This window comes from Corythoichthys intestinalis, chromosome 11, assembly GCF_030265065.1.
Source record: "Corythoichthys intestinalis isolate RoL2023-P3 chromosome 11, ASM3026506v1, whole genome shotgun sequence".
Classification (NCBI taxonomy): Eukaryota; Metazoa; Chordata; class Actinopteri; order Syngnathiformes; family Syngnathidae; genus Corythoichthys; species Corythoichthys intestinalis.
The window spans coordinates 14869579-14895969 of record NC_080405.1 but is presented as its reverse complement, the minus strand read 5'-3'; the positions used below and the strand labels follow the sequence as shown (position 1 = coordinate 14895969).

Below are 26391 nucleotides of genomic sequence, written 5' to 3'. Positions count from 1 at the left end.
CTTGTTGTATTTTGGGTAAGATATGTACAGATACAGTGGGGAAAACAAGTATTTGATACACTGCCAATGGGTTTTCCCATTATATGTTATACAGTAAAGGCGAGTGGACACAGGCGTTCTTTGGACCGCGCCGTTTATTGGCATAAGCTTCGTTAAGTCCTTCACAACAAACATAAGTATCGTTTAGTGAAAGCACAACAAAAATAATATTCTTATCTCTCAAAAAAAAAAAATAATGTTCACAAAAAGAAAAGCACTTCAATCTATAGTAATGAGGCCCTATTCTGACACACAGTTAAACAACAATGCAAAATGAACTGCCATTCCATATCAAAATAGCTATGCAAAATACACGTAAAACTTTTCACTCTATTTTTATTATTGTTATTTTTATTCTCCTTATTATTATAATAACTCTACTTTTGATTGAAAATTTTACAAATTTTATTAAAACGAAAATATGAAGAGGGGTTTTAATATAAAATTACTATAACTTGTAACGATAACATTTATCGTTTAAGAACTACAAGTCTTTCTATCCGTGGATCACTTTAACAGAAATAATGTTAATAATGCCATTTGTGGATTTATTGTTACAATAAGCAAATACAGTACTGATGTATAGTATGTTGTATGTATATATCCGTCGTGTGTCTTATCTTTCCATTCCAACAATAATTTACATAAAAATATGGCATATTTTAGAGATGGTTTGAATTGCGATTAATTGCGATTAATTAATTTTTAAGCTGTAATTAACTCGATTAAAAATTTTAATCGTTTGACAGCCCTACTAAAAATACAAGTAATATGTGCATTTTATGTAATTTCAACACTTTTAAAGTACAAGGGTTTGGGTTAGTCTCTGAATTCTTTTTAATTACATTGTTATGCTGTCGCTAAACAATGATGAGTATTTCTTAGCATTAATGTGATTTCTGGTGCTGCATGGTTTTGCTGATGGCTTTGTAGTCTGGTTGATACTTGGTGGGCGTTGAGAAACTTAGGATGCGTCTCTTTTCATGTTCACGAAGTGACACGAATCCTGTTTTTCCCCACCACGCATGGACCAACATCAGTGTACACCGAAACAAGTTTACCCATCGGTAGATGTTTTTCTTTCGCAAACTCAGTGAAGGACTTGAATAAATCCTACCCCCTTGTTGTCCCTTTCATTGTCAAAACCTTGCAATCACGCTGAATTGGGCTAAATTGCTTACGTCTGTTGACTCATCCAAAGCGAGAGAAAAAACGGTGCCGTATTTATGTCCTTCATTTGCGTTGCCTCTATGTGATTTGACATCATGACGGTCTTTATCCGAAAGTCATCAAAAACTGTCCACAAAGACAAATTCCTCTGTCAGTTCTTGCTGAAAAGTACGATACTCCTCGTCTGTTTTTTCTTTTTCCCATCTTCTTAAAAGGGAATCTAAAATTAGCTGACAAATGCTGAAAATGAAACTAAAAACGAGGGAAGTTTACTTCACACACATGCGCACATCGGCCGCTATTTTCAAAATACGGCTACCCCACTTGAACAGTGTCTCTGCCTCATCTGCGTTGCCAATGCGATTGATAGATAAATAAAAAATATAGACAGACACAACAACATACAGTATATATTTGCCACTTTCCCACTAAAATTACTGCAAACCGGCTTTCTAGTCGCCGGTTGTACTATATGGACTACATGTCCCATGATCACCCTAGGCTCACACAGCCAATGGCATGGGACATGGGGGAGTCTAACATCGCACATCTAGGTTACTATTTGATGATATCTAGTGCGAATTGAGCGAGTGTTGTCAGAGCATTAAAGAAGTTAACATACGGCGCAAAAGTCACGACTTCTGTTCATTACTGCACAACACCAGCATATGACCGGTGACCGTCGCCATGTCGCGCAATGCACAAAGTATTATAACAAAACTTTTTTTTTTTTTTAATAATTTAAGATTTGTCTGCGAGCCAGACAGAAGAGCCAGATCTGACTGCGAGCCGTAGTTTCCCGACCCCTGCTTTAAACTATACATGTACAAAAAAAAAACTGTGATCCCAAAACACTTGATTTTGAAGGGTTTCAATCAAGGGCGTAGGTTTGCATAGGGACCGTAGGAACATAACTTTACTAGCAACTTTTCAGGATGCTCAAATTGTCCCCACCAACTTTTAAGCAACCTTATTTGCATATAATAATGATTTCAGTTGTATAGATAATTTTGTGTAATTTTGTATTTTCAAATGCTGTAAGTATAGAATTGACCTATGGGGAGCCGTTTGTAAAGCAGCACATGCTCAAAATTACGACAACATTTTTTCACATTTAGCGCCACAGTGTTTAAAATGGTGTGAAATATTTAGAGTCACTTTTTTTTTTTGCACATTTACAACATTATTTAGCAACTTAAATATTCATTTTTAAGTAAGAAGTTTTGGACCTGATTGTTTAAATCCAGAACTAAACATTTAATTTAAATCTTAAACTTATATCCTAAATGTTAAATCAGGAAACGGTCGGAACTAAATATTTAGCTTAATATGCAAATTCACATGACTGGAGACCAGAAGTAACAAAATAAAAGCTGGAACACACAAAATACTCTTTAAATAGTTTCTCCTAAATATGTATTTTACCTATATACTGTTATTATCACAATGCCTCATGTCCAAGAGCAGACTGCCACCGTTGAGTAGGTTTTATTCATTTTCAAGTCACGTAAACAGGCAGTCTGAGCTGCTCCACCCGCTTTTATTATGTTAACGGCGCCCTATATTGACCCTACCATTATTAAGTGAATTATTTTCATTTTGTTAAGACTTATATTTACCTCTTTTCACTTGCTGAATGTCCCGGTCCATTTTTTCCCTCAAATGCACATTTGATTGGCTGGTGACTTGCATTTATTTCAAATGGATTTATTTATTTTCTACATTATTTATTTTAAAATATTTTTATTTGCAGCATATGCAGACATTTCTTAAGAAATTCAATAATAATCATAGTTGAGGTAAAAAGTATGTATGTAAGTACAGTGCCTTGCAAAAGTATTCGGCTCCCTTGAACCTTGCAACCTTTCGCCACATTTCAGGCTTCAAACATAAAGATATAAAATTTTAATTTTTTGTCAAGAATCAACAACAAGTGGGACACAATCGTGAAGTGGAACAAAATGTATTGGATAATTTAAACTTTTTTAACAAATAAAAAACTAAAAAGTGGGGCGTGCAATATTATTCGGCCCCCTTGCGTTAATACTTTGTAGCGCAACCTTTTGCTCCAATTACAGCTGCAAGTCGCTTGGGGTATGTTTCTATCAGTTTTGCACATCGAGAGACTGACATTCTTGCCCATTCTTCCTTGCAAAACAGCTCGAGCTCACTGAGGTTGGATGGAGAGTGTTTGTGAACAGCAGTCTTCAGCTCTTTCCACAGATTCTTGATTGGATTCAGGTCTGGACTTTGACTTGGCCATTCTAACACCTGGATACGTTTATTTTTTAACCATTCCATTGTAGATTTGGCTTTATGGTTTGGATCATTGTCCTGTTGGAAGATAAATTTCCGTCCCACTCTCAGGTTTTGTGCAGATACCAACAGGTTTTCTTCCAGAATGTTCCTGTATTTGGTTGCATCCATCTTCCCGTCAATTTTAACCATCTTCCCTGTCCCTGCTGAAGAAAAGCAGGCCCAAACCATGATGCTGCCACCACCATGTTTGACAGTGGGGATGATGTGTTCAGGGTGATGAGCTGTGTTGCTTTTACGCCAAACATATCGTTTTGCATTGTGGCCAAAAAGTTCAATTTTGGTTTCATCTGACCAGAGCACCTTCTTCCACATGTTTGGTGTGTCTCCCAGGTGGCTTGTGGCAAACTTTAAACGAGACTTTTTATGGATATCTTTGAGAAATGGCTTTCTTCTTGCCACTCTTCCATAAAGGCCAGATTTGTGCAGTGTACGACGGATTGTTGTCCTATGGACAGACTCTCCCACCTCAGCTGTAGATCTCTGCAGTTCATCCAGAGTGGTCATGGGCCTCTTGGCTGCATCTCTGATCAGTTTTCTCCTTGTTTGAGAAGAAAGTTTGAAAGGATGGCCGGGTCTTGGTAGATTTGCAGTGGTCTGATGCTCCTTCCATTTCAATATGATGGCTTGCACAGTGCTCCTTGAAATGTTTAAAGCTTGGGTAATCTTTTTGTATCCAAATCCGGCTTTAAACTTCTCCACAACAGTATCTCGGACCTGCCTGGTGTGTTCCTTGGTTTTCATAATGCTCTCTGCACTTTAAACAGAACCCTGAGACTATCACAGAGCAGGTGCATTTATATGGAGACTTGATTACACACAGGTGGATTCTATTTATCATCATCGGTCATTTAAGACAACATTGGATCATTCAGAGATCCTCACTGAAACTCTGGAGTGAGTTTGCTGCACTGAAATTAAAGAGGCCGAATAATATTGCACGCCCCACTTTTCAGTTTTTTATTTGTTAAAAAACTTTAAATTATCCAATAAATGTTGTTCCACTTCACGATTGGGTCCCACTTGTTGTTGATTCTTGACCAAAAAATTTAATTTCATATCTTTATGTTTGAAGCCTGAAATGTGGCGAAAGGTTGCAAGATTCAAGGGGGCCGAATACTTTTGCAAGGCACTGTATGTTCATATAATTTATGTTCAAAGATTGGAATTTAAATTTGCCAATAAAATCCAGACATTTTTTCTGGAAGTTTTCAAAATGTTTCTTTAGTAGTTTTGAAAACAAAGGTTTGAACCCAACGGTGTATCACCTGAACAATACTGTACACATGAAAGTTGGTATAAGTCAATGCAGATTTATTTTGCATTGATCATTTAGCCTATCAATTAATTATGTTCATATTCGTGAGAAATGTAGCCCTAACCCCCGTTCACCCAAAATCTGTTTGGTCTGATTACTGTCCCGTCCCCAGAAAAAAAGTGTACATACAGGTTATGCTGTTATATCGTCCCTACCAATGTTGAGACGAACCTACGTCCAAATTTTCCAACTTCACTACATTGCTCTGAAAATGATTTACTACAAATAAGGTATCTTCAATCATTTTCTATTTACGTTAGTCTCGACATAGCCATAACCGTGAACTGCTCTTTCTTTACTTTGCATGAGGTAATTAACCTGGTAGCCACTCACACAACAGAACATTGTGTTTAAATGAACGGGCCTCGATTTCACTCTAAATAATGTGTGAGCAAATCGAGATAAAATGGTTATTCCAGTGCGTCTATATACTTTCTGTGGTGTTATTTGTTTGTTTAATATAAGTGATGTTCCTATATTTTCTAGGACATACAGTATAATGTCCTGTATATAAATTGCATTGAATCACATACAGATAATATTGAACTTTTTTGTTCTGTTCAGATGCTTAGACACTGAGAGTGAAATATCTGAGTGTCTTTATAGGTTTGCAGTTTTAATGTTCCACATGGAAGTTTGGTGTACTCACTTTGTGGTTGTTTATGTTGTGTTGTTTATTCAGAAGATGCAGCTGGACATAAATGGGTTAGGCGGTTATTGGGAAAAACAATCATGGGAAATTTACAAATGTGCTTACACCGTCTGCTAGCTTCTGAAAAATTGTCTGAAAAATACAGTACATAGTTTTCAGTCTTTGCACGTTTTCAACAATGATCTTAAGACAATCGAGATAAATCTCTGATTTTGCTCAAGAATTCTTTCCAGAGTATATCATAATTACGCACAACTAGGCATATGCATGACAGTTTCATGGTCACACCCTTGCCTTTTCCCATCCATTGCGCTTTAATTTGCCCTGCTGCTCTGGTGAGCACTTCATCACTTGCGTAATCAGCTAGCAAAAAAGATTCAAAAGAATTCATTACGTATTTACTTTTCTGGCTTTGATTATACTCTCAAATCACCATCTTTCAATACAACTGTCTGGGTGCTGATAGAAAATGCGCATCACATGGAGTTAATGAATGAAAGATACATCCGAATTTTTAAGCAACCTTTTTCCCTTCTTTTCAAAGGGACTCACTGGGATTCGCTTTGCCGAACATCAGAAGTGCTACATCAGGAGTCAAACCAGGACACTGCCCACAGCGGAAAAGGTGGAAGCTGAGGAAGGCAACTTAGAGGTATGTGTCCCGCGTAGATCTACAGAAAGTCATCGTGCATACTGGAGGGCAATGCCCAGAGTGCAACACTGTGGGTGCCTTACAGAGCCGCAACCTGCTTATTCCCATCCTGTGCCTCCTACTCTGCTTTGTGGTGCCTGCCTATAGAACTGTCAGCTGTCCACAACCCCACAGCCTCTTTGTGGCTCACATCAAATGGTGTTTGCTGTCAATCCTGAGCCAATATTAATTTTTAATCATGTCCTCCAAAGACTCCACTCAGATAGCCTAAAGGGGGGTGAGGGTCTGACTGAGAGGGATGACTGTAAATTTTTTTTTTTCTCCTTCTTCTTTGTGAAAGAAAATGTCTTTCACAAGGCTGCTCTCCAAGTTATAGGGATTCATTTGACTTTTCTGGGTGTTAGATAGCTGTATGGTGAACTCTGCAAGAGAAATGGAAGGAATTCAATCAATCAAAATCCCCCCTTTTTTAGTGTCACAGTGCAATTCATTGAGTGGGCAGCATGTTCAAAGGGAAAATCCACACTCATATGCGCTCATTTCCATTTTACCTTGTAGCTGAGAAGAAGAAGCTGGCAAATATGCAGCAAAGACACTCCATTTGAAAACACAGTAAGCCAAATGTCAGTCCAAGCAAAACTTAAGCTTCAGCTTTTTTAAACTTTAAGAACACAAGCTGCTACCGGATAACCAAACACGCTTTCGTTTTCCTCTCATCGTCATGTCTGATCCATGTTTACGGATATTAATTGCTGGGCCAGCACCATATGTCCACACAAATTCTGTCTTTTTCGAGCACTAGGACTTGTAATTGGCTGAAACGACATTTTCAAAGTGAATCATCTAAAGCCAACAAAGTGATTGGGGTTACATATTGCTGTTTACATGATGAGAATCCTTGTCCAGGTTGAATGGAATCCACATGGTATTTTGAAGCATGCAATGTGCTATAAAAATCTACTAGCCACTTTCTCTGAAAGTACTATTATTTTCCATAATTTGCACACATTCGAGTACAATTATTTTTGTTGAATTATATTGTATGTTTTTTGTTTCTTTTGTGTGTGCATGCTCGAAATAAAAAAGTTTCATCATCATCATCATCATCATAATTTGCACACATTATTGTTTATATATCGACCAAACCAAAGATAATCCAAGTAAACATAAAGTACAAAGTACAACTTGTTATTTGTAATGTTTAAGAATTTGACTTGAGGAGTCAGCTTGCTAATGTTAAAGAATTGTTATTAGAAATGTGTTTATTACAAGGAATACGCTTAAAAGCTTTTTTATTTCATCATGTCACCTACATTTCAGCTGAGCCAAAAGTTGCAACTTGAAGACCAGTGGCCTATACTACGAACTGAGTTCAACCTCCCCAGAGGTAATCCAGTTTACCAGCGGGTAACCGGAGTTGACAAAACCTGGTTGTCTAGTTTGTGGTCAGTCGGTGCTACGACGCTGATTATGAGGTTGATTAGTCGAACCTGTGTCAACCCAGTCAGAGTTACTGCGCGTTCACATAAAGGGGGGCGGAGACCAGAGTCAAACACTACTTGTGACGATGGCACGGGCACCTTACTTCACGGAGGAGGAATGCGCGATGATCATACGGAGTTATGAGGAATTAAAATCCACCCTCACCGCGAAATCGAACACCGTTTCAGCGAGTAGAACGAAACGGGTCTGTTGACAGCGAATTTACAGATCGTGTGATTTGTGAATGCGTCAATATGCCAGTTTACTTATGTCCATGCAAAGAAATAAAGCCTGCTGTCAGGACAATAAAATAAGATTTGGTACGTTAACAGTAAGAAATAATTCATCGCACATCATCACATGAAGCAGGATAGTTGTATGTTTAGTCCCATTGACTGTATGAATACGTATGTCCTTTTTTTTTTTCCTTAGTTTGGGCCTAAAAAATCAAGCCCGACCTGAGCCCGATCAATTAACTTTATTTGCAGGCCCGAGCCCGACCCGACCCCCCCCCCCTCCATAATTTTATGTTATCTTTGTGAGGACTCAGGAGAAGAAGGAAATGCGGGGATGCCATGCGTTGTTGCGTGAATTAAAGCCTGTCTTTTGTATCGAATTTTCACAGTTAAACAAGACTGTAAGATGAGTATTCAATAAACATTTATATCTTTTATATTTGTGCGTCTGTCCTATCAGTGGATTTGACATTTAATTTAATCTCTTCGAGTTGGCAGGAAAAAAACGCAAGTTTTCTCAATGTTTAAATAGTCTACATATTTCTATGGTTATTATTAACTCATTTACACAACGAAATAACGCTGGAAAAGTTCGTTAAATATATTTCTTGTATATGAGAGCAAAGCTCCGCATTCGTTTACATTCAGCAATTTCAACGATCAATTTGAAGCGTTTCCATACCCCACTTCGAATCGCACGGCATACAGTGTTCTTACGCAGATATTCAGCATCACCATTGGAATGCATATATTGTCCCTGGCGAAAGAGCGCACAGAGAGGCACACAATCTGCCCGTTTGTGAGGGCCTGACTTCGGCGGGTTACATTATAGTGACGTCCGCCTCAATCAGTTAGCACAGGTAAAGAATTCCCTCAGCTGAAAATCTTTCATGGAGAACATATTCCGGGTACGCCAGCGGATTCTGGCGGTCTCCAAAAACCCGTGCACTCTGAAGAGAGCCCCTCCCAATCCGCGCGCCAATGTCGTATGGGTCGTCCAGGTACGCTGTCATTGTCAGGAGGACACGTCTGTGGAGGAGTGCTGTTTAATTATAGCGTGGTTAATTAGAATTCTGGGGTTAAGCAAGAGCTAACTCTGAGACGACCAGGTTTGGCGTGTGGCGTGTGTTGCCATGGCAACACTTCTTGGTTCCAACATATCCACCTTTCGTAGTCTCGCTTAGCTGCGAACTTAGGTCGCACGTGATGAAGTTACTCTCGAAGTTACCCTGCTAAGCCAGAAAACTGGCTTCGTAGTACACTCTACAGAAATCTCTTCACAAGACAGCTGAATTGTTTTCCCGATTGGCCGATTTTCCTTCAGCGTTTATTGTTTTATCATGGTTTATGCTTCTGCGTCGGGCCGACGGCGTAGCTACGGCGCCGACCCTACACCATCGCATTTGAATCATTTGAAGCTCTGCACAGAAGTGACGCATTGCGCTGTCATAAAATCAATAACGTCTGGCCCGCACACAGACTTAACAAATTGGTCAGCAGTACAGCTACCAGCATATGAAGTAGCCTACACACTAAATGCTGCTCCTCATTTACCCACCAAAAGGCAGCGGCACTCTAAGCAACATTACCCCAGGTGACCCCTTTATTCCTAATTTTCTAAAATGGCGACAATCAGCAAAAAAGAAAAGGTGACTGCGACAGCCGACGCTTCAAGGATAGGTGGAAATTGGAATATTTCTTCACTAAAAGACGCAACAACTGTGTTTTGCAAAGAGACAGTCACTGTTTTTAAAGAGTTCAATGTGAGGCGATATTACCAAACAAGACACGCTGACATGTATGACAAGATTACAGAGAAGATACATAGCGAGAAATTCAAGCAACTTGAAGCTAGTTTAATTTTACAGCTGCAGTATTTCACAAGAGCCTGAGAGTGGATAGAGAACGCCACAAAGGCTAGTTGCGAGATTGTTGAAATTATTAATTTTTTTTTTTTAATTTAAAAAGCAAATGTGACACACGGAATGGCTTGCTAAAATTTGCCTAAATATATTGTTGTACGTAAAGGACGTCAGCCAAGGTCGGCCCCTCACATTTTTACCACACCAATTCTGGCCCTCTTTGCAAAAATTTTGGACACCCCTGCTTTAATGTCAGAGAAGGAGCAGCTGTTTCTCGGGTTGAGCTTATCGAAATCGAAAAATAATTGCTTTTACTCTAAATTTTGAAATGTGGGAGATGCAGAAAACGTTTGCGGAGGTGGTCTGTCCCACCACTGAACGAGTTGAGACAGGGAACGAGAAAATTTATCCACTGAGAGGCACAAACGAAGTGATGCACTTTCGATATTTTCGGATGTCAGCGGGCAGATTTGAAAAGCTTCTTTGCTGAATTCAACCTTTAATATCACACCAGCAAACACAGCATGCAATGAAAATAAAATGAAAGCAATGACGTTTTGTGTGGACCAATCACAGTCCTTGCCGTTCACGGAGCAACGCATCACTGCAACGCGTAGTCAAGATTGTCAGGCTATGGCGTAGGGTCCAAGCAGGGTACGCCATCGACGGTGTAGCTCTGGCGTCGCCCCAATGCAGAAGCATAACAACCCCTTAAGGGATCGTAGAGTTTTAAATATTGTAATATATTAAATACAGTAATAATAAATTTAGGTTGTGTTTGCTATGCCATACAGTTTTTTTTTTTAAAAAAAGATCAGTGTTAAATAAAGACTTATTTTAAGATGAATGAAATGCCAAGTGCTTTTTCAGAGACCGAATGCTCCACCAAACTTTTATCAGTTATATTATGTTAATGATGGTCTGAGCTCTACTAAGTGATTATTTATACAAGTATGTTTGATTGATATTGAAGCTGATGGAGGCCTAAGGGAATTGTATTGCTATAATATGAACAATTACAGACAAAAATGTGAACAAAAAGTAAGAAATGCTCAAAATGAATCAAGTTTCCTCATCAACAGAGACAGGTACGCAAAAAGTTTAACTGCCTTTGAAGAACTTTATCCAGCTCAGTCAACTTCCATGCCACAGTTGGCTGCTGCTAGTATGTTTTTCTTCCATCTTAACCCTTTGCTGCACAAGAGAACGGCAGTAAATATTGTCATGGGGGCTGTGTTTAGAAAATATACAGTGACCTTGGCCTGACCTTACCAACAATAGACAAAAGCCCATGAACCGTCCTCTGTGAGAATCCTCCCACGTTTGACCTCGCGAAGCTCAGCACAAGTTCCTTCTCAAGTGGTGGAACACATGAGCTCACAGGGGTTAAAGCCGAGCACTAGTGGCTCTTCGTTCAACCCAGCCGCGGGCTTTTAGCGAGGAGGGCTCAGAGCAACCACGGTGGGCTTCAGAGGCGCGCCGAAAAAAACAATGCAAAAATGGTGGAAAAACTGCAGGCGACTGATAACAAAATCCAGCACATAGGAGCGCAATACCAGGTGACAAACATGAATTGTTTGCCAGCGTTTTCCCACCCCTCCCCTTTTCAATTTGCCTTTTCCATGCCATGTCTGAGGGAGTAATCCCTGAGCTTTATTTCACTTCTCCCAGACTGACACACAAGTCGCCTTCCGCCTCCCTTGCTGCCTTTATTGTCAACGGATGCTGCCTGCTCCATTTAACAGTCACTTAATATGGATGACCAGCGCTCGCGCGGCATTCGAAAACCTCCCACACAGACGGCTGCAAACACAACTGAATAGCGAGCCAATAGACCCAAGTCCAGCAAGAATAGCGGCTGCTCTTCTTTAGAATCTGGCAAGAAATCGGAGTGGAGAAAAAAAAAAGTGTGAGATTACAAAGTATCGGACAAAGTAGAACTTATCCATTAAAACAAGAGGTTGCATGAAGGAGCATAAGGATTTTATATTGTCAAGCTCACACTCAGCCTACGGTGGTTAAACTTGAACACACCAGAACACAAGTAGAATCTAAAACAACAGCTACAATAGGAAAAAAAGTCCACTTTAGTCAGAATCAAATACACATCTTTATTTGCCAAGTATTAAAAAATAATAATAATAATAATTAAAATCCAAGGATATTCTCTCTGGTAGTTGTCTTTCTAAGCATTACTGCAAACAAGCCTTTCAATATGCAAATATAGCTGGTGTCGACTCTCTCTTTTTACAGTTTTTTTTTTAATTCTTATGAATGAACAGAAGATGACGACACACAATTCAGAGACAAAAAGACAAACACCGAGGCTAAATACATTTATTCATGAATGAACAATTAAAAGCAGGCCGGCCCGGACCTTGGTTCTTGAGTGTATGATGCCTTCGAGAACATTCGATCCCAACCGTCCTCAATCATGCACTTTTTAATAGGCCTGCACAATATAATGTTTGAACATCGCCATCGCAATGTGCGCATGTGCAATAGTCCCATCGCAGTACGTGTGATTGTTTTTTGTTTTTATTAATGTAAACTTTTTTTTTTCTTCAGAAAAGTAGCAATTGTGCAGAGACATGGCTTCCTGGATCAGTTTTATATGCAGTCATCATCATCATTCACAGATAAACCCCCTAAAACTGGATTAAACGGTATTGTATGAATACTAGGAATGTCCCGATTGCATATTTTTGCACCGGAGTCCAAGTCACCTGACTGTGAGAATCTGCCGATACTGAGTCCCGAACCGGAGTCCGAAAAAAGTTTTTTTTTGTTTGTTTTTTTTTTCTGTGACGCAATGAATGAAACCCTAAACCGTTGCCACAGCATACTTCAGACTGTGCACCAATCTTAACGATGATTAACTCATTTTTGCCTTTGGTCATAGAGCTATTGAGGCGTCTCTGGCTAGATCAAAGAAACAAACCTGTCAATTATCGTTAAGTACCAAAAGACAGCTGCACTGGTGATCAACAAAAACAGTTTGGTCGCACTGCTTAGCTGGAGAGAGGGTGAGAAGTTGTACGAGCATGAAGCAGAAAATCATCAATTTATTTTTTTAAATTAAAAATCTGATCCTTTTCACCCAATTCTGATCCTCGGCCCAATTTCCGATCAAGTGATTGGATCAGGACATCTTCAGTGTATACAATATGGTCATAGTGAGTCAACCAAAGTCTTTCCAAACAGAGCTATACAAGTCATTTGGTGAAAATTCTTCTCGTTTTAATATCATAATATATTAGTACATATACCACAATATATCGCAAACCCCCAATAAGTCGAAATGTCAGTTTTTTCCAACATCGCTCAGCCCTACATTTGACCAATAAAATAGGCAAGCTTGTGTCAGCCAACAAATTAACGGCGTAGGGGCACTGTGTAAGACTCAATAGTGAAATTTCCCTGCCCAAGTTGGAAAGTTGCAAGGTATAAACAATAAATTCCTATGCCCTTATCATATCTTAGAGGAGGAGTTTTTTTTGTTTTGTTTTGTTTTGTTTTTTCCCAAAAAAGGTGACAGCAACTTCTAATGCATAAATTGAAGCGCAGTTATGGAACAGCAATGAACAAATATGTATAATTATTTATAATATATTCCTTCAGAACATTGTTTTTTACAGCACCGCTTTATAGCAGAAAATGCTAGTATTCTCTGTCCTAGACTTCATGATGTATTGATGGGGCACCGGGCGCGGGGCCGATTCATAGGGGACCTATCTCCGTCAAAGCTGACCAAGTAGAAACAGACAACGAGCTTTTTGCGTTGAAAATTCTTCTGAATAAATGCCTAAATCCCTGAATTGTAAATCCCTGGACGTAAAACAGTCTTGATCCTTGGTTAAAAGCAAAAAAAAAAATGTGCAGGTAGCATTTATTTTGCGTAAATATTGCGAACTATGAGGCTAGTTAGTAAGGAAATTAGCGGCCATCATATGTAAACAAAGAGATTTTTCCGTTAAAAATTCTTGTGAATAATTCTTAAATCCCTGAATTCCTTATAGATATGGGCGTAAAACAGTCTTGATTCTTGGTTAAGAGCAAAGAAAAAGAAAAAAAAAAACGTGCAGGTAGCATTTATTTTACGTTAATATTGTGAACTATGAGGCTACTCAGTCAGGAAATTAGCGGCTGCCATGCCATATGTAAACAAAGAGCTTTTTCCGTTGAAAATTCTTGTGGAAAAAAATGCTTAAATCCCTGAATTCCTTATAGATATGGACGTAAAACAGTCTTGATTCTTGGTTAAAAGCAAAAAACGGACAGTTAAGCAGTTATTTTACGTAAATATTGCGAAGTATAATGCCAATGCTGTAGTGGCTAATTTCTCACAATGATTTTTTTCACGTTTCAAAATGCATGCATGGCACAGAAAATACAATAATAACCTTGAATCCTCGAACAAATAACTCCTGAGACAATCCTTCTTGTTTGTATGCGGTACAGCTTTCGTACTTTTTCAACCTAAATCCGGCGTTTGAGCCCTACATCTGTTGACTAACTGTGACCGACTGCGAATAACTGAAGCGGACTGTAAAACAGCCCCCTACTTGAAGGCGTTGTGCAGTGGCTGACGGATGTGACCCATCAATACAAATAGGAAGTCTATGGCTATGTCCAACCAATCAACCGTTTTCAACATCGGTAGGTTTGTGGAATGCTGCACTGTCAGTGGGAATTGATCCCATGATGCCCGTGCCAACGTCAGGCTGATGAACCACTGCTAGGGGTGTCATTTGTCAACCATGTCTTTTTTTTTTTTTTTTCCTGAACACACTGTAATGTTTTTTGCCATGTAGGACACCAACGTTATTGAAACAAGTATGGGTAATTTGCTAAAACTACTAACTGTGCAGCATTATGACAAAGTAGCTGTTCATCGAGTTAGCATAGCAGTTCCTTAAACTGCTCGTTCATCTTCCTTAGTTCTGGCAGCTGGGAAGTAGCTATAACTTGCTGGTATTAATATTGCACAATGAAATATACATATATGTGTGTTTTGGAATTATTAATGGCTCCATTTAGAGCCTTGAATAAGTTATTTAGGATGCACAATTTTGTGATGAAAGATGATAGCAGTGTTGCACCGTTTAAGAGGGAAGAAAACACTCAAGTATACTGTTCCATTTAACGAATTTAAGCAGTCAATATATTTGGGGGGGGGGGGGTGATAAAAATAATATAGTTGTAGAATTGGTATATTCAAATCAGCAGATAAACGAGATGGAAAATAATAGGATGTGTTATTTTAGAGCAGGGGTGCCCAAGTCCGGTCCTCGAGAGCCCCTATCCAGCTTGTTTTCCATGTCTCCCTCCTCCAACACACCTTAATCAAATAATGACGATCGTTGTCAGGCTCCTGCAAAGCTTGCTGATGAGCTGATCTTTTGATTCAGGTGTGTTAAAGGAGGGAGACATGGAAAACAAGCTGGATAGGGGCTCTCAAGGACTGGACTTGGGCAACCCTGTTTTAGAGTATATTATAAGTGCAGATTCACATTAAAAGAATGATCGTCAACTCTCCCAGAACATGATTTACTTTCTATTGAGAGTCGATATATTGACTATTTATATTTAACAATATATTGACCTTGCTGCTAATATGGTTGCCATTATGGCAAACAGTCAGGATTTGAAAAGCTTGACCGTCACATTATTCACGTGTAGATAGTGTATAATAAGTGAATATATAGTGTATCACAAAAGTGAGTACACCCCGCTCGCATTTCTGCAGAAATTTAACTATATCTTTCATGGGACAACACTGACAAAATGACACTTTGACACAATGAAAAGTAGTTTGTGTGCAGCCTATATAATACTGTAGAGTTAATTTATTTTCCCCTCAATAACTCAAAATATAGCCATTTATATCTAAACCTATCTAGTATATAAGCTGCACACATACTACTTTTCATTGTGTCAAAGTGTCATTTTGTCAGTGTTGTCCCATGAAAAGATATAGCTTAATATCTGCAGAAATGCGAGGGGTGTAGTCACTTTTGTGATACACTGTACATGGCTTCATGGCTAAGATATTACAAGTTTGAAATGCCTGTCAACAAATGCCATGACAGCCATATAGTTATAGTGGCAAAAGTATAAACATGTCAACAGAAATTCATGGCCTGGCACAGTGCATAATAAAAAACAGATACTGTAAGTGCACTAAAGCTCCTGGGTGCCATGATAAAACATTTGTTGATCTCTGGCAAAGAATAAACAATGTGTCATGGCCAATGTTTCCAAGTTGGCCCTCAGTAGCAGGAGAGGGTGTAAATTCATTAACTACAGTACAACTAGCATATAATTAAGTCAAATGCACTGTCGGCAAAATGTCATACATACACAGGGAGTCCACTTCCCCAAACAAATCATCGCTATTCCCCAGGTCCGAAAAAGTTGCTTCTTTTCTAATACCGCATGATTAATCAATAGTCAAATGGAAGGGCTTCCAAGAAGTATGGGAAAACCGAGGTCTGTAATCATATTGTCTTGGCTCTTGTCAACTGGCATTTAGAAATTCCTTCCCCATAGTAAAAAGCTGCCCTTTTAGCACACCTCCCTCTCGGGTGCTCCCTGACCCCCACCACTCTCTTCCAACTTATTGCAGTCGTTCTTCAGCTGTGAAGATCAAGTCATGTTGCGAGCCGCGTGTCGTGACCTCCATTTACTTTACACTCAACTTGAACGGTTAAGAGGGCCAATTAGAGTGGGCTGCTTGTGTTGTTGTGCTTGTGTTGTGACTTTAATTTCCTAGGGTAGACCAGCTAAACGCCAGAACCAGTCGTGTATAGTTGTTTGCCAGAGGGAGGCAAGTCAAACAGCTCATGCCCCCTACCCCAAACCATAAACCAACACATATTTAGCCGTGCTATTACCTGGGTAACACTTTGATCGGGTATCTTTTGGTGGTTTATGTTTTACTACAAATCACATCCCAAAATCATACATCAGATCAATTTACGATTTTGAATTGTCTGTGAATATGTGATAATCATTGTTGTACAAGGGACCCTTCTACAGAAGGTAAGCTGGGAAAGACTCCAGCTCACAGTATGAACAATGGTAATGGTTGGATATTTTTAATTAATAATAATACAGTGGTACCTCGACATACGATCGCTTCGACACACAATCTTTTCAACATCCGACGTAAAATGTGACACACCATTCGTTTCTACATCCGATGACATGCTCCAAATACGACGATTTTTGACAGTGCCGCAGTTTATTTGTTTTGCCGGATGACGGACGCAGGGCTGATTTTCTTGATTTTCTTGTGAGAGAAATTAACAATGGATCCAAAAAGGTTAGTGCAAGTGGAGAAAAAAAGAAAAGGTGAGGCTTACCATTGAAATGACGATTTATATGATAGCAAAATAAAAGTATGGTGTGTGCATCCATGAACTGAGTCGACAATTGGGCCGTAGAACGTCGATCTCGGCCGGCAGTCCTCTTCCGTTCGCCAGTCTTTATATGTTAAGGTGACAATTCTTATTGTGGTAACATCGCCAAAGAAATCGCCAGCTTCTTCAGGTTTCTAATCATTTATTTCATCAACTTGTGCAACACAACACGCCTAGTGTATGTTGCTGTTGACACCAGCAAACAAACAAGGTCCTGGAACGAACTAACTTCGTATGTAGAGGTACCACTGTACATTTTAGTGTTTTAGTGCTTTTCATGATGCTCAAAGACGCTTTACATGAAGGATGAAAACACAATAGAACAAAAATAATAATAAAATAATAAAATAAAACAATCACAAAATTAGAAGTTACATACATTTTTTTTACATAACCTGTTCTGTACAGCTGCTTGACATGGAGAATTAGAATCTGAGTGTCCTATTGGTCTGAACAGTTTTAATGTATCACATAGGAGTATGCAATACTCCCATTGTGATTATTCAATGTGTTTCGTTTATTATTAGAAAGCAGCAAACAGGAATGGTGGGACAGGAAAAAAAGAGAGAAGGAGAGAGAGACAGAAGAAGCACAAACAACGACCAGAGATACACTGACCGCCTACACTTACTGTGAATACGTTGGTGCTATCGTTAGGTAGTTTTATTTTCGGTTGCCACTATGTGCAGGGCCTGATGACCACGGAGAAAGGGATTGGGGGAGTCAAACAGATAAGTGATTGGGAGGGGTGAGGTGTACATAAATCAGCCTTGTGAGGTGTGGAACCCAGTATTTCTGTGAATCCCTTGTGAGTGTGGATATGTTGTTATCCTATTCTATGCTGCCTGATCGCTAATCTTGACACCGAGTTTCTCTACTTGAGAGTGTTAAATGCATCTAGTCATTCATGTATTCCGTCAGATATGTGTCCTGCAGACGAGTAGAAATGCCAAGCGGGAACCACCCCAGGGCTACGGCCCTGCCCCAGCTAATTGGGGGGTTGCGAGCCAGCGCAGCCCATCCCTCCTCCCCCAGCACCAGCAAGGGGTCTGCCGTTATCCCCCTATTATAATAAAGCATTTTACTTATAGAGTGCCTTTCATGATGCTCAAAGACACTTTACAAGAAGGATAAAAACACAGTAGCGCAAAAATAATAATAAAATAAAACAATCACCAAATTAGAAGTTGCATATTTAATTCGTTTCAGGACCTGGTTGGTAAATCGAAATGGTCATATTTTGAACGGGATTTTCCCATAAGAATACATTAAAATTTATTTAAATCATTCCACAGCCCAAAAAACCGATGCTAAATTCTTGATAAATACTGCAATTACAATTACAGATAGCAATTAAACATAGCAAAGCAAAAAAATTCCAAATACAAATCGGAATAATAACAAAACAATAGTTGTAATAAAGTAACGAATCGGGTTCTAATGTAGCAGCTGTGTTTTGCAACATGTTCCTGAACGCATCGCACCGTGTGACTGATGAGAGACAGAGGTGCGGAAAAGAGAGTTTTTTACTTTTTTTTCATGTTGTTGATGGCATCGGCTACGGCGGACAGTAGCCGTGTTTGTTGCACAAGTTCTGAAATAAGTGTTTAAAAACCTGATGAAGTGGCAACTTCCTTGCAGATAATACAATAATAATAATAATAAATTGGAAATTAAAAAAGCGTTTTTATTGTCACCTTAACTTATAGAGACTGGCGAACGGAGTTGGAGGAGACTGGCCATATTGTCGAGATAGTTCACTCATACACACACCACGCTTATTTTTTTTTTTTTCTATCATTTCGTTCTTAAGTTATATTAGTTATTTAATATTAAAAGCCCTCTCAAAAACCGTGTCACTTTAATTATGTAAGGTAGTGATTTAAATACGTCACAATGTGTCAATGGCAAGTTTTAAATTAATTAGGGATCAAGCCATTGAGTGTGTTTTGTCCCTTGACTGGCTAGTTTTCCTTTAATCCAAAGTGGGGTGTAAGCCAGAGAGAAACGAGAGTGGACAAAGCCGTTTATTGGCATAAGCTTCGGCAACTCCTTCACAAAAAACATAAGTGTCATATAGTGAAAATACAACAAAAATAATATTCATCTCTCAAAAATACTGTTCACAAAAAGAAAAGTGCTTCAATCTGTATTAATGAGGCCCTATTCTCATTACAGTTAAACAACAATGCAAGGATAACCGGCATTCACAATCGAAATAGATATGCAAAATACACATCAAACTTACTCAGACTTTGGTCAAACTCTAAACATTTTAGCAACTTGTTTAGCTCAACAAATAGACTGGATGGCAATATTTATTCACAATATACAAACTATGATGCTGGCAGCCATTATCAGGAGTCTTGTTTGTTGTGAAGACAACACTCAAATGAAGGTAAATCACAATGGGCCCGCATTAAACGGTAAAATACAAAGTCAGTCGAGGGACAAAACGCACTCATTGGGTTGATCTCCTATTAATTCAAAACTCGTCATTGACATCTTGTGGTGTATTTTAATCACTACCTTATGTAGTTAAAGAGTGACACTGTGAAGTACGGCAGCTGACCTTGTGACATCACCACCCTGCGACGTCAACAACAATGGTGGGCCACTAGTTTATTTTTTTATTTAAAATTTTACAAATGTTATTAAAACGAAAACATTTAGATGGGTTTTGGTACCAAATTATTCTAACTCGTGGTAACATTTACATTGTAAGAACTACCCTTGCCTTACTACCCTAATTTGAATGGTAAGGGTCACCTTTTTCCTTTTTTCACCACCTGCACTAACCTTCTTGGGACATGTTGATTTTTCTCACAGAAAAATCCGCCACATCCGTCTTGCAGGAAACCAATGAAATAGGGACGCTGTCATAACTCGTCGTATTTCGAGCATGTCGTCATATGTCGAGACAATTGACGAGTCAAATTTTACGTCGGATGTCGAAAGGATGGTATGGCGATGTGATTGTATGTCGAGGTACCACTGTATAAGAAAAACATTTATAAAATAATTAAAAGTACCAATAGATTAAAAGCAGACCTGAACAGATAAGATAAGAGTGATTTGAATAATACAAAGACAAAGCAGTTACAAATATGGATAGGGAGTGAGCCCCTACCAAAGGGTAGATGCAGCAGCGAAGAAAGCCCGGTCACCCCAGGTTCTGTGCTTGTTGTCAGGGATGGAGAGAAAATGAACATTGAATGATCGAAGGCTGACGTGAATGACCCAATAACTCAAGTTAAGGTATTACTGTACAACCAAAAGGAAACTTCTCAGTTCTTGCAGAAGTATGTACAGTATGTAAATACCAGTCCGTTAAAATTCAGACTCTCCAACACATTTGCAGCATTCCGTCTGTCTCATGGCTTTGCTACTCAGAAAGTAAAGGTTTTACTGGTTTTTGCACTTTACACAATAGACGAAATGTGGAAAAGGTAGAAAAGACAACTCGATTTTGTTTGTCCTTGTTTGACGCGTCAGAACGAGAGGAACACGTACTGCCTTTTATAACGTGTTTTCACACTCATCCGTCATTGCAAATAGGTGAACCTATCTGAGCAAATGTTGTTTATCAGGTCCTGAATTCTTTTGTATTCAAAAATAAAATACAGTGTATGTTTACTTTTTTTGTTGGAAGTTGAAGTGGAGTTGAAGTTGTCAACATTACTCTGCCTTTTATAATGTATATTAGTGACATTATATTTATTGGCAATTTGCAAATCATTTTGTAATTTGAACAACAATCACAAGTAGAAGGGGAAAAGTGAGGAGAGTAAGAGGTGGGTGAACAGGGACACGACTTATTACTACTGTAAAATGCAGGTGTGGTGGGTTTCATTCATTCTACTTCTGAACTGCTTATCCTCACAAGGCTCATGGAGGTGCTGGTGCCTATCCCAGTTAACAATGTGCAGGACACAGGGTACACCCTGAACTGGTTGCCAGCCAGTTGCAGAGCACATAGAGAAAGACAATTATGCACGCACACCTAGGGACAATTTGGAGATTTGGGGGATTTCAAATACAGCGGAACCTCGACATACGATCATCTCGTCATTTGTCTCGACATCTGACAACATGCTCAAAATACGACGATTTATGACTGCGTCGCAATTTTATTGCTTTCCCGCAAGACGGACGCACGGCGGAAATCAACACGGGTCACAAGATAGTTAGTGCAGGTGGTGAAAAAGGAAAAAAAGGTGACGCTTACCATTTATGTTAAGAAGGAAATGATAGAAAAATATGAGAGTGATGTGCTTGTGAGTGAACTCACTCGACAATTTGGTCGGTCTGCTCGGCTGACCAATCCCGATAAGTTAAGGTGAGAATAAAAAGGCTTTTTTATTTCTTTGATGTATTTTTCATTATTGTAAAATCGTCAAGGATGTCGCCAGCTTGGTCAGGTTGTTAATCATTTATTTCAGAACTTTTGCAACACCACATGGCTACTGTCTGCCGTAGCCGACGCTAACAATGACATGGGAAAAAAAGTAAAAGCTTCCCACTCTACTGCAACTTCCCGTCAGTCAAACGTTGCGTTCCGGAACAGCACGCAAAGCACAATGGCCACATTAGAACCAGATTCGTTACATTATTTTGTTATTATTATTTACTATTATTATTATTATCATCCCTATTTGTTTGAATAATGCACTTGTTTTGCTATGTGTAATTGATATTTGTAATTGTACTAGCAGTATTTATCAAGGTTTTAGCGTAGGTTTTTTGGCCTTGGTACGAATTCATCGAATTACAGTGGTATGAAAAAGTATCTGAACCTTTTGGAATTTCTCACATTTCTACATAAAATCACCGTCAAATGTGATCTGATCTTTGTCAAAATCACACATGAAAATGCAATGTCTGCTTTAACTTAAACCACCCAATCATTTATAGGTTTTCATATTTTAATAAGGATAGTATGCAGACAATGACAGAAGGGGGAAAAATAAGTAAGTTAACCATCACATTTAATATTTTGTGCCCCACCCCCCGCAGCCCACCCTTTGGAAAAATAAGTAAGTGAACCATCACATTTAATATTTTTGTGCCCCCCAACACCCCCCCCCCCACCCCTTCTTTTTAGCTTCAACTGTCTGACAGACAGCCTCAGGTTTTCCTGCAAAACAACCTGTTAAACTTTTGAATTTATTCTTCCATTAATGATTGCAAGTTGTCCAGGCTCCGAGGCAGTAAAACAGCCCCAAATCATGATCCTCCCTCCACCATGCTTCACGGTGGGGATGAGGTGTTGATGTTGGTGAGCTGCTCCATTTTTCCTCCACACATGATGTTGTGTGTTACTCCCAAACAATTCAACTTTGGTTTCATCAGTCCACAAAATATTTTGCTAAAACTTCTGTGGTGTGTCCAAGTGCCTTTTTGCGAACATTAAACCAGGAGCAATGTTTTTTTAGACAGCAGTGACTTCCTCCATGGCGTCCTCCCATGAACACCATTGTTGGCCATAGTTTTACATATAGGTGATGTGTGCACAGATATATTGGACTGTGCCAGTGATTTCTGTAAGTCTTTTTGCCGACACTCAAGGGTTCTTTTTTGCTTCTCTGAGTATTCTTTGCTAAACTCTTGGTGGACGGCTGTTTCTTGGGAGAGAAGCAACAGTGCCAAAATCTCTCCATTTGTAGACAACTTCTCTGATCGTTGATTGATGAACATCCAGACTTTTAGAGATGGATTTGTATCCTTTCCCAGCTTCATACAAATCAACAATCCTTGATCGCAGGTCTTCAGACAGCTCTTTTGACCGAGTCATGATGCACATCGGACAATGCTTCTCATCAAGACAATTCTTACCAGGTGTGTGCTTTATCGTGGGCAGGGTAGCTTTAAACCACTCATCAGTGATTGGGCACATACCTGAATTAAAATGTTTGGTAAAAATTGGTTTCAATTGCTCTGTAAGTCTCCTTAAGCAGAGGGTTCAATTACTTATTTTTCCCCCTTCTGTCATTGTTTGCATGCTATCCTCATTAAAATATGAAAACCTATAAATGTTTGGGTGGTTTTAGTTAAAGGAGACACTGTATTTTCATCTGTGTGATTTTGACAACGATCTGATGCCATTTGATGGTGATGTTATGCAGAAATGTGAGAAATTCCAAAAGGTTCAGATTATTCTTCATACCACTGTATAATGGTTGCTTATAGCAAAATCCCGCCTGACATAAGACCATTTTGACTTTCAAACCAGGTCCTGGAATGTATTAAATATTGTATGTAAAGGTACCACTGTATGACCAATTCAAATTCTAGTTCTATTATCATTCATTACACCTACCATCTACTAACTGAATCTTTTAAAAATATAAATACTGTATATGAAACACTGTCAATTCCCTGATATGTGAAGTCTGGAGCTTTTTGTGACCGAAAGGTCTAACAAGGCTAATTTTTAACAAGGAGTAAAAGGGGCGCAATGGGAGAAAGGAGCACAACCCGATATTAATGATTCCGTCTCCAACGATAGCCCCAGGATCCAAGTCTGACAAATGTGCAATTAAGCTTTTAAACTGAGGGAAAATCACCTTGTAAAAACATTTGTCAAGTGAACTGTTCTTGTAGTATGCTAATTATGGAATGACTAGGATGACTGTGTGCTTATTTACATGTACGAACGTGAAGAAAATAAATATGTATACTACAATATTAGCACAAAGCATTACCCAGTGCCTGTCATATGTCTCTATTAGACAACACTGACATGTAGTCGTGATCATTAAGCAATAATAGTTTACTTTACAGCTCATGAACTACAGTATCAACAAATTAAGCCCACTGATAGCGTTGGGATGCCAAGCGATGCCAGGCGATGCATCTCACGGCGGAGCAGGGAGGAAAAGAAGAGGAGGAGGAGAATGCAAAGCTTTATTGTGTCTGTCACATTAAACGATACTGCCGCCATACGCGCAGTAATGAAGATCACTTGCAAAGTCATTTGAAAGTCAAATCATCGCTGTCTGTGAATTTCAATGATGTGTAATAGAAAGAGCAAGCCGCGGGCTTGAGGGAAGGAAGAAGAGGAAGAGGAGGAGGAGGAGGAGGGTTAGGGCAACAGGAGTCAGGAAGTCGGCGCCCTCGTCTCATAGAGATGATAGATTATAACAATGAGGCTGCTGCTGCTCCTACTGCTGTGTTTGACTCAGTGTGTGTGTGTGTGTGTGGGTGTGCAGGTGGATGAAATGGATACAAAAATGGAGGACTCCCAAGTGTGGATTCCTGCCGAGGAACCCATCGTCGACCCGGTGTTCCTCTTCCAGTCCAGGATCTGGGAATTCTGCCAAGAACTACCCATCCATTGGATCCATCCCTCCCGCTTGAGCGGTGAGGCATCGGGCAAGAACAGTGGGGGGCTTCTAAGTTTAAATGCACACTATTAACACCCTGACTGGAAGGTGTGTAGTACTACAAATTACGTGGCTGGTTTGTGAGGCCGCATCCGCCAAAGAATGCATACAGACGGCAGTTTTGCTAATAATCTTATTTTAACTAAGCCCTTATGTAACATCATTTAAGACCTTAAAGCAGTAAAACAACTAGCAAATATTGTTGTTGGTTAGTATTGAGGAACAGATGATTCATCTGACTTCGAATGTGCTCTGATTTACACTGTTAACTTCTAGACCTTTAAGTATATGTAGTGTGACATGAAAAATCATGTTACTTACTAAGTGGATCCAATCATGGTGCAGAAAAAAGTCGGGGAAGTGGTGCACCAATTTCAACTGTCGGAGAAAAGCGAGTGAGCGTGTGAAATTACAGCAAGAATTTCCAACAACTTTCCTTCACACCTTTTACTGGATATCAAGATGCTATTTCAAACGATTAAGACACTACTTTTAGCACCTGCCAAAGTACATGAGAGTATCACTAATGAATCATGTATTTCCATATTAAATATAATCCTGTTATGTGGAGACGGTGAAATTTACAGTAATTAGACTGAAATTGCTGTTTATATTTTTTAGGGAGTTACACAACATCTTTCTAGTCCTGTTTTTCTTGGTTTTATTGTGCCTGTCCTTGTGTGTGTTTTTTTTAATCGCTTTAATAAAAAGCATCATAATTATTATTCAGTTCACGCCATTTTTCCATAACATCTTCATTAACCTACAGTTTGACTTGTCAATATTACACAGGTGATTGTTTAAGGTTCTTTCAAAATAATGCATTCGTACAGACAGAGTGTTTGAATACTAGTAGTCTTATTTTGTTAGAGGGATTAGTATGAAAATGAATTAGGTAAAGTAAATAGTCCCTGCGATTTTCATGCTGCCTGTTTTTCTTGTAGCATTTCTGTTAGTATTGTCGAATTCAAAACAGTTGTGCAGGCATCTAACTTGTGTTTCTGATTCAGACTCGGAGCTGCAGGAGGAGGTAGAGCATTTGGACTCCCCCGACACAGAGGTGAAAGGTCATCGCTCTGCCCGTGACGTGGAGTACCACCCTCCAGTTAACGACTACGTAAGCGTGCCGTGACATCCGAGGAACCCGCCGCAAGTTACAGTCGAGTCACTTCAATTAGCTGCAGCTCTGCCTCCACTTTGTCCGCATATAAATCGCTCACTAATTGATGTTAAAACTGACTTTGTGCACCAGAGGGCACAGCAATTGCACTATATATCTGTTTAAGTAAGGCCAGTTCATTGAAGACTCCCTTAATGTCCCTCCATTAATTGAGAGGAACATCCAGCCTCTCCAAGGCAGCAAATTGTGCCTAAAGCGCCTCTTAGTGCCTTTTCTAACTTTGCAGTGCAATACAAACCACAAGAAGCGCGCTCAAGGTCACTCACTGCCGCACAGATAAGTTACATTTATTAACAAGGCTTTAATTATCAAAGTGTCCGACTTGAAGGAGGAAAGACAGACGGCAGATTTTGCTGCACTGCATCTAAACCACTCAGCAGTGCAGGATTAATTATCCATGACTGCACGAGAAAAATATATTAGGCACAAACATGAAGGAAAGCACAGTACAAACTATAACTGCACACTACGCCCAAACTAGCACTAATTCACACAAACACAGATGTGACACACCGCATTTATCACTTGCACGTGAATGGCCACTAAAGCAGAGGCCCTGTCTCCTCAGAGTAGTGCGACAGAAATGAAACTTCCTATAAAGATCACATTTATCAGGACCGTCCCAGAAACTCTTGTCAGTAGTCTTTGATTCTTGTTTGTAAGAACAATGTGTTC

The 26391-nt window shown here is 39.3% G+C and overlaps 1 protein-coding gene across 1 annotated transcript in view; it reads left to right on the top strand.

The window, feature by feature from the left end:
• The window catches only part of tnmd (tenomodulin), a 134789-nt gene that overhangs the window by 79485 nt on the left and 28913 nt on the right, over window positions 1–26391 (top strand). Inside the window, exons 4-6 of the mRNA XM_057849408.1 lie at window positions 6040–6147; window positions 24363–24513; window positions 25547–25653. Of these exons, the coding sequence (XP_057705391.1) occupies window positions 6040–6147; window positions 24363–24513; window positions 25547–25653 (366 nt within the window). The remainder of the gene's footprint in view (window positions 1–6039; window positions 6148–24362; window positions 24514–25546; window positions 25654–26391) is intronic.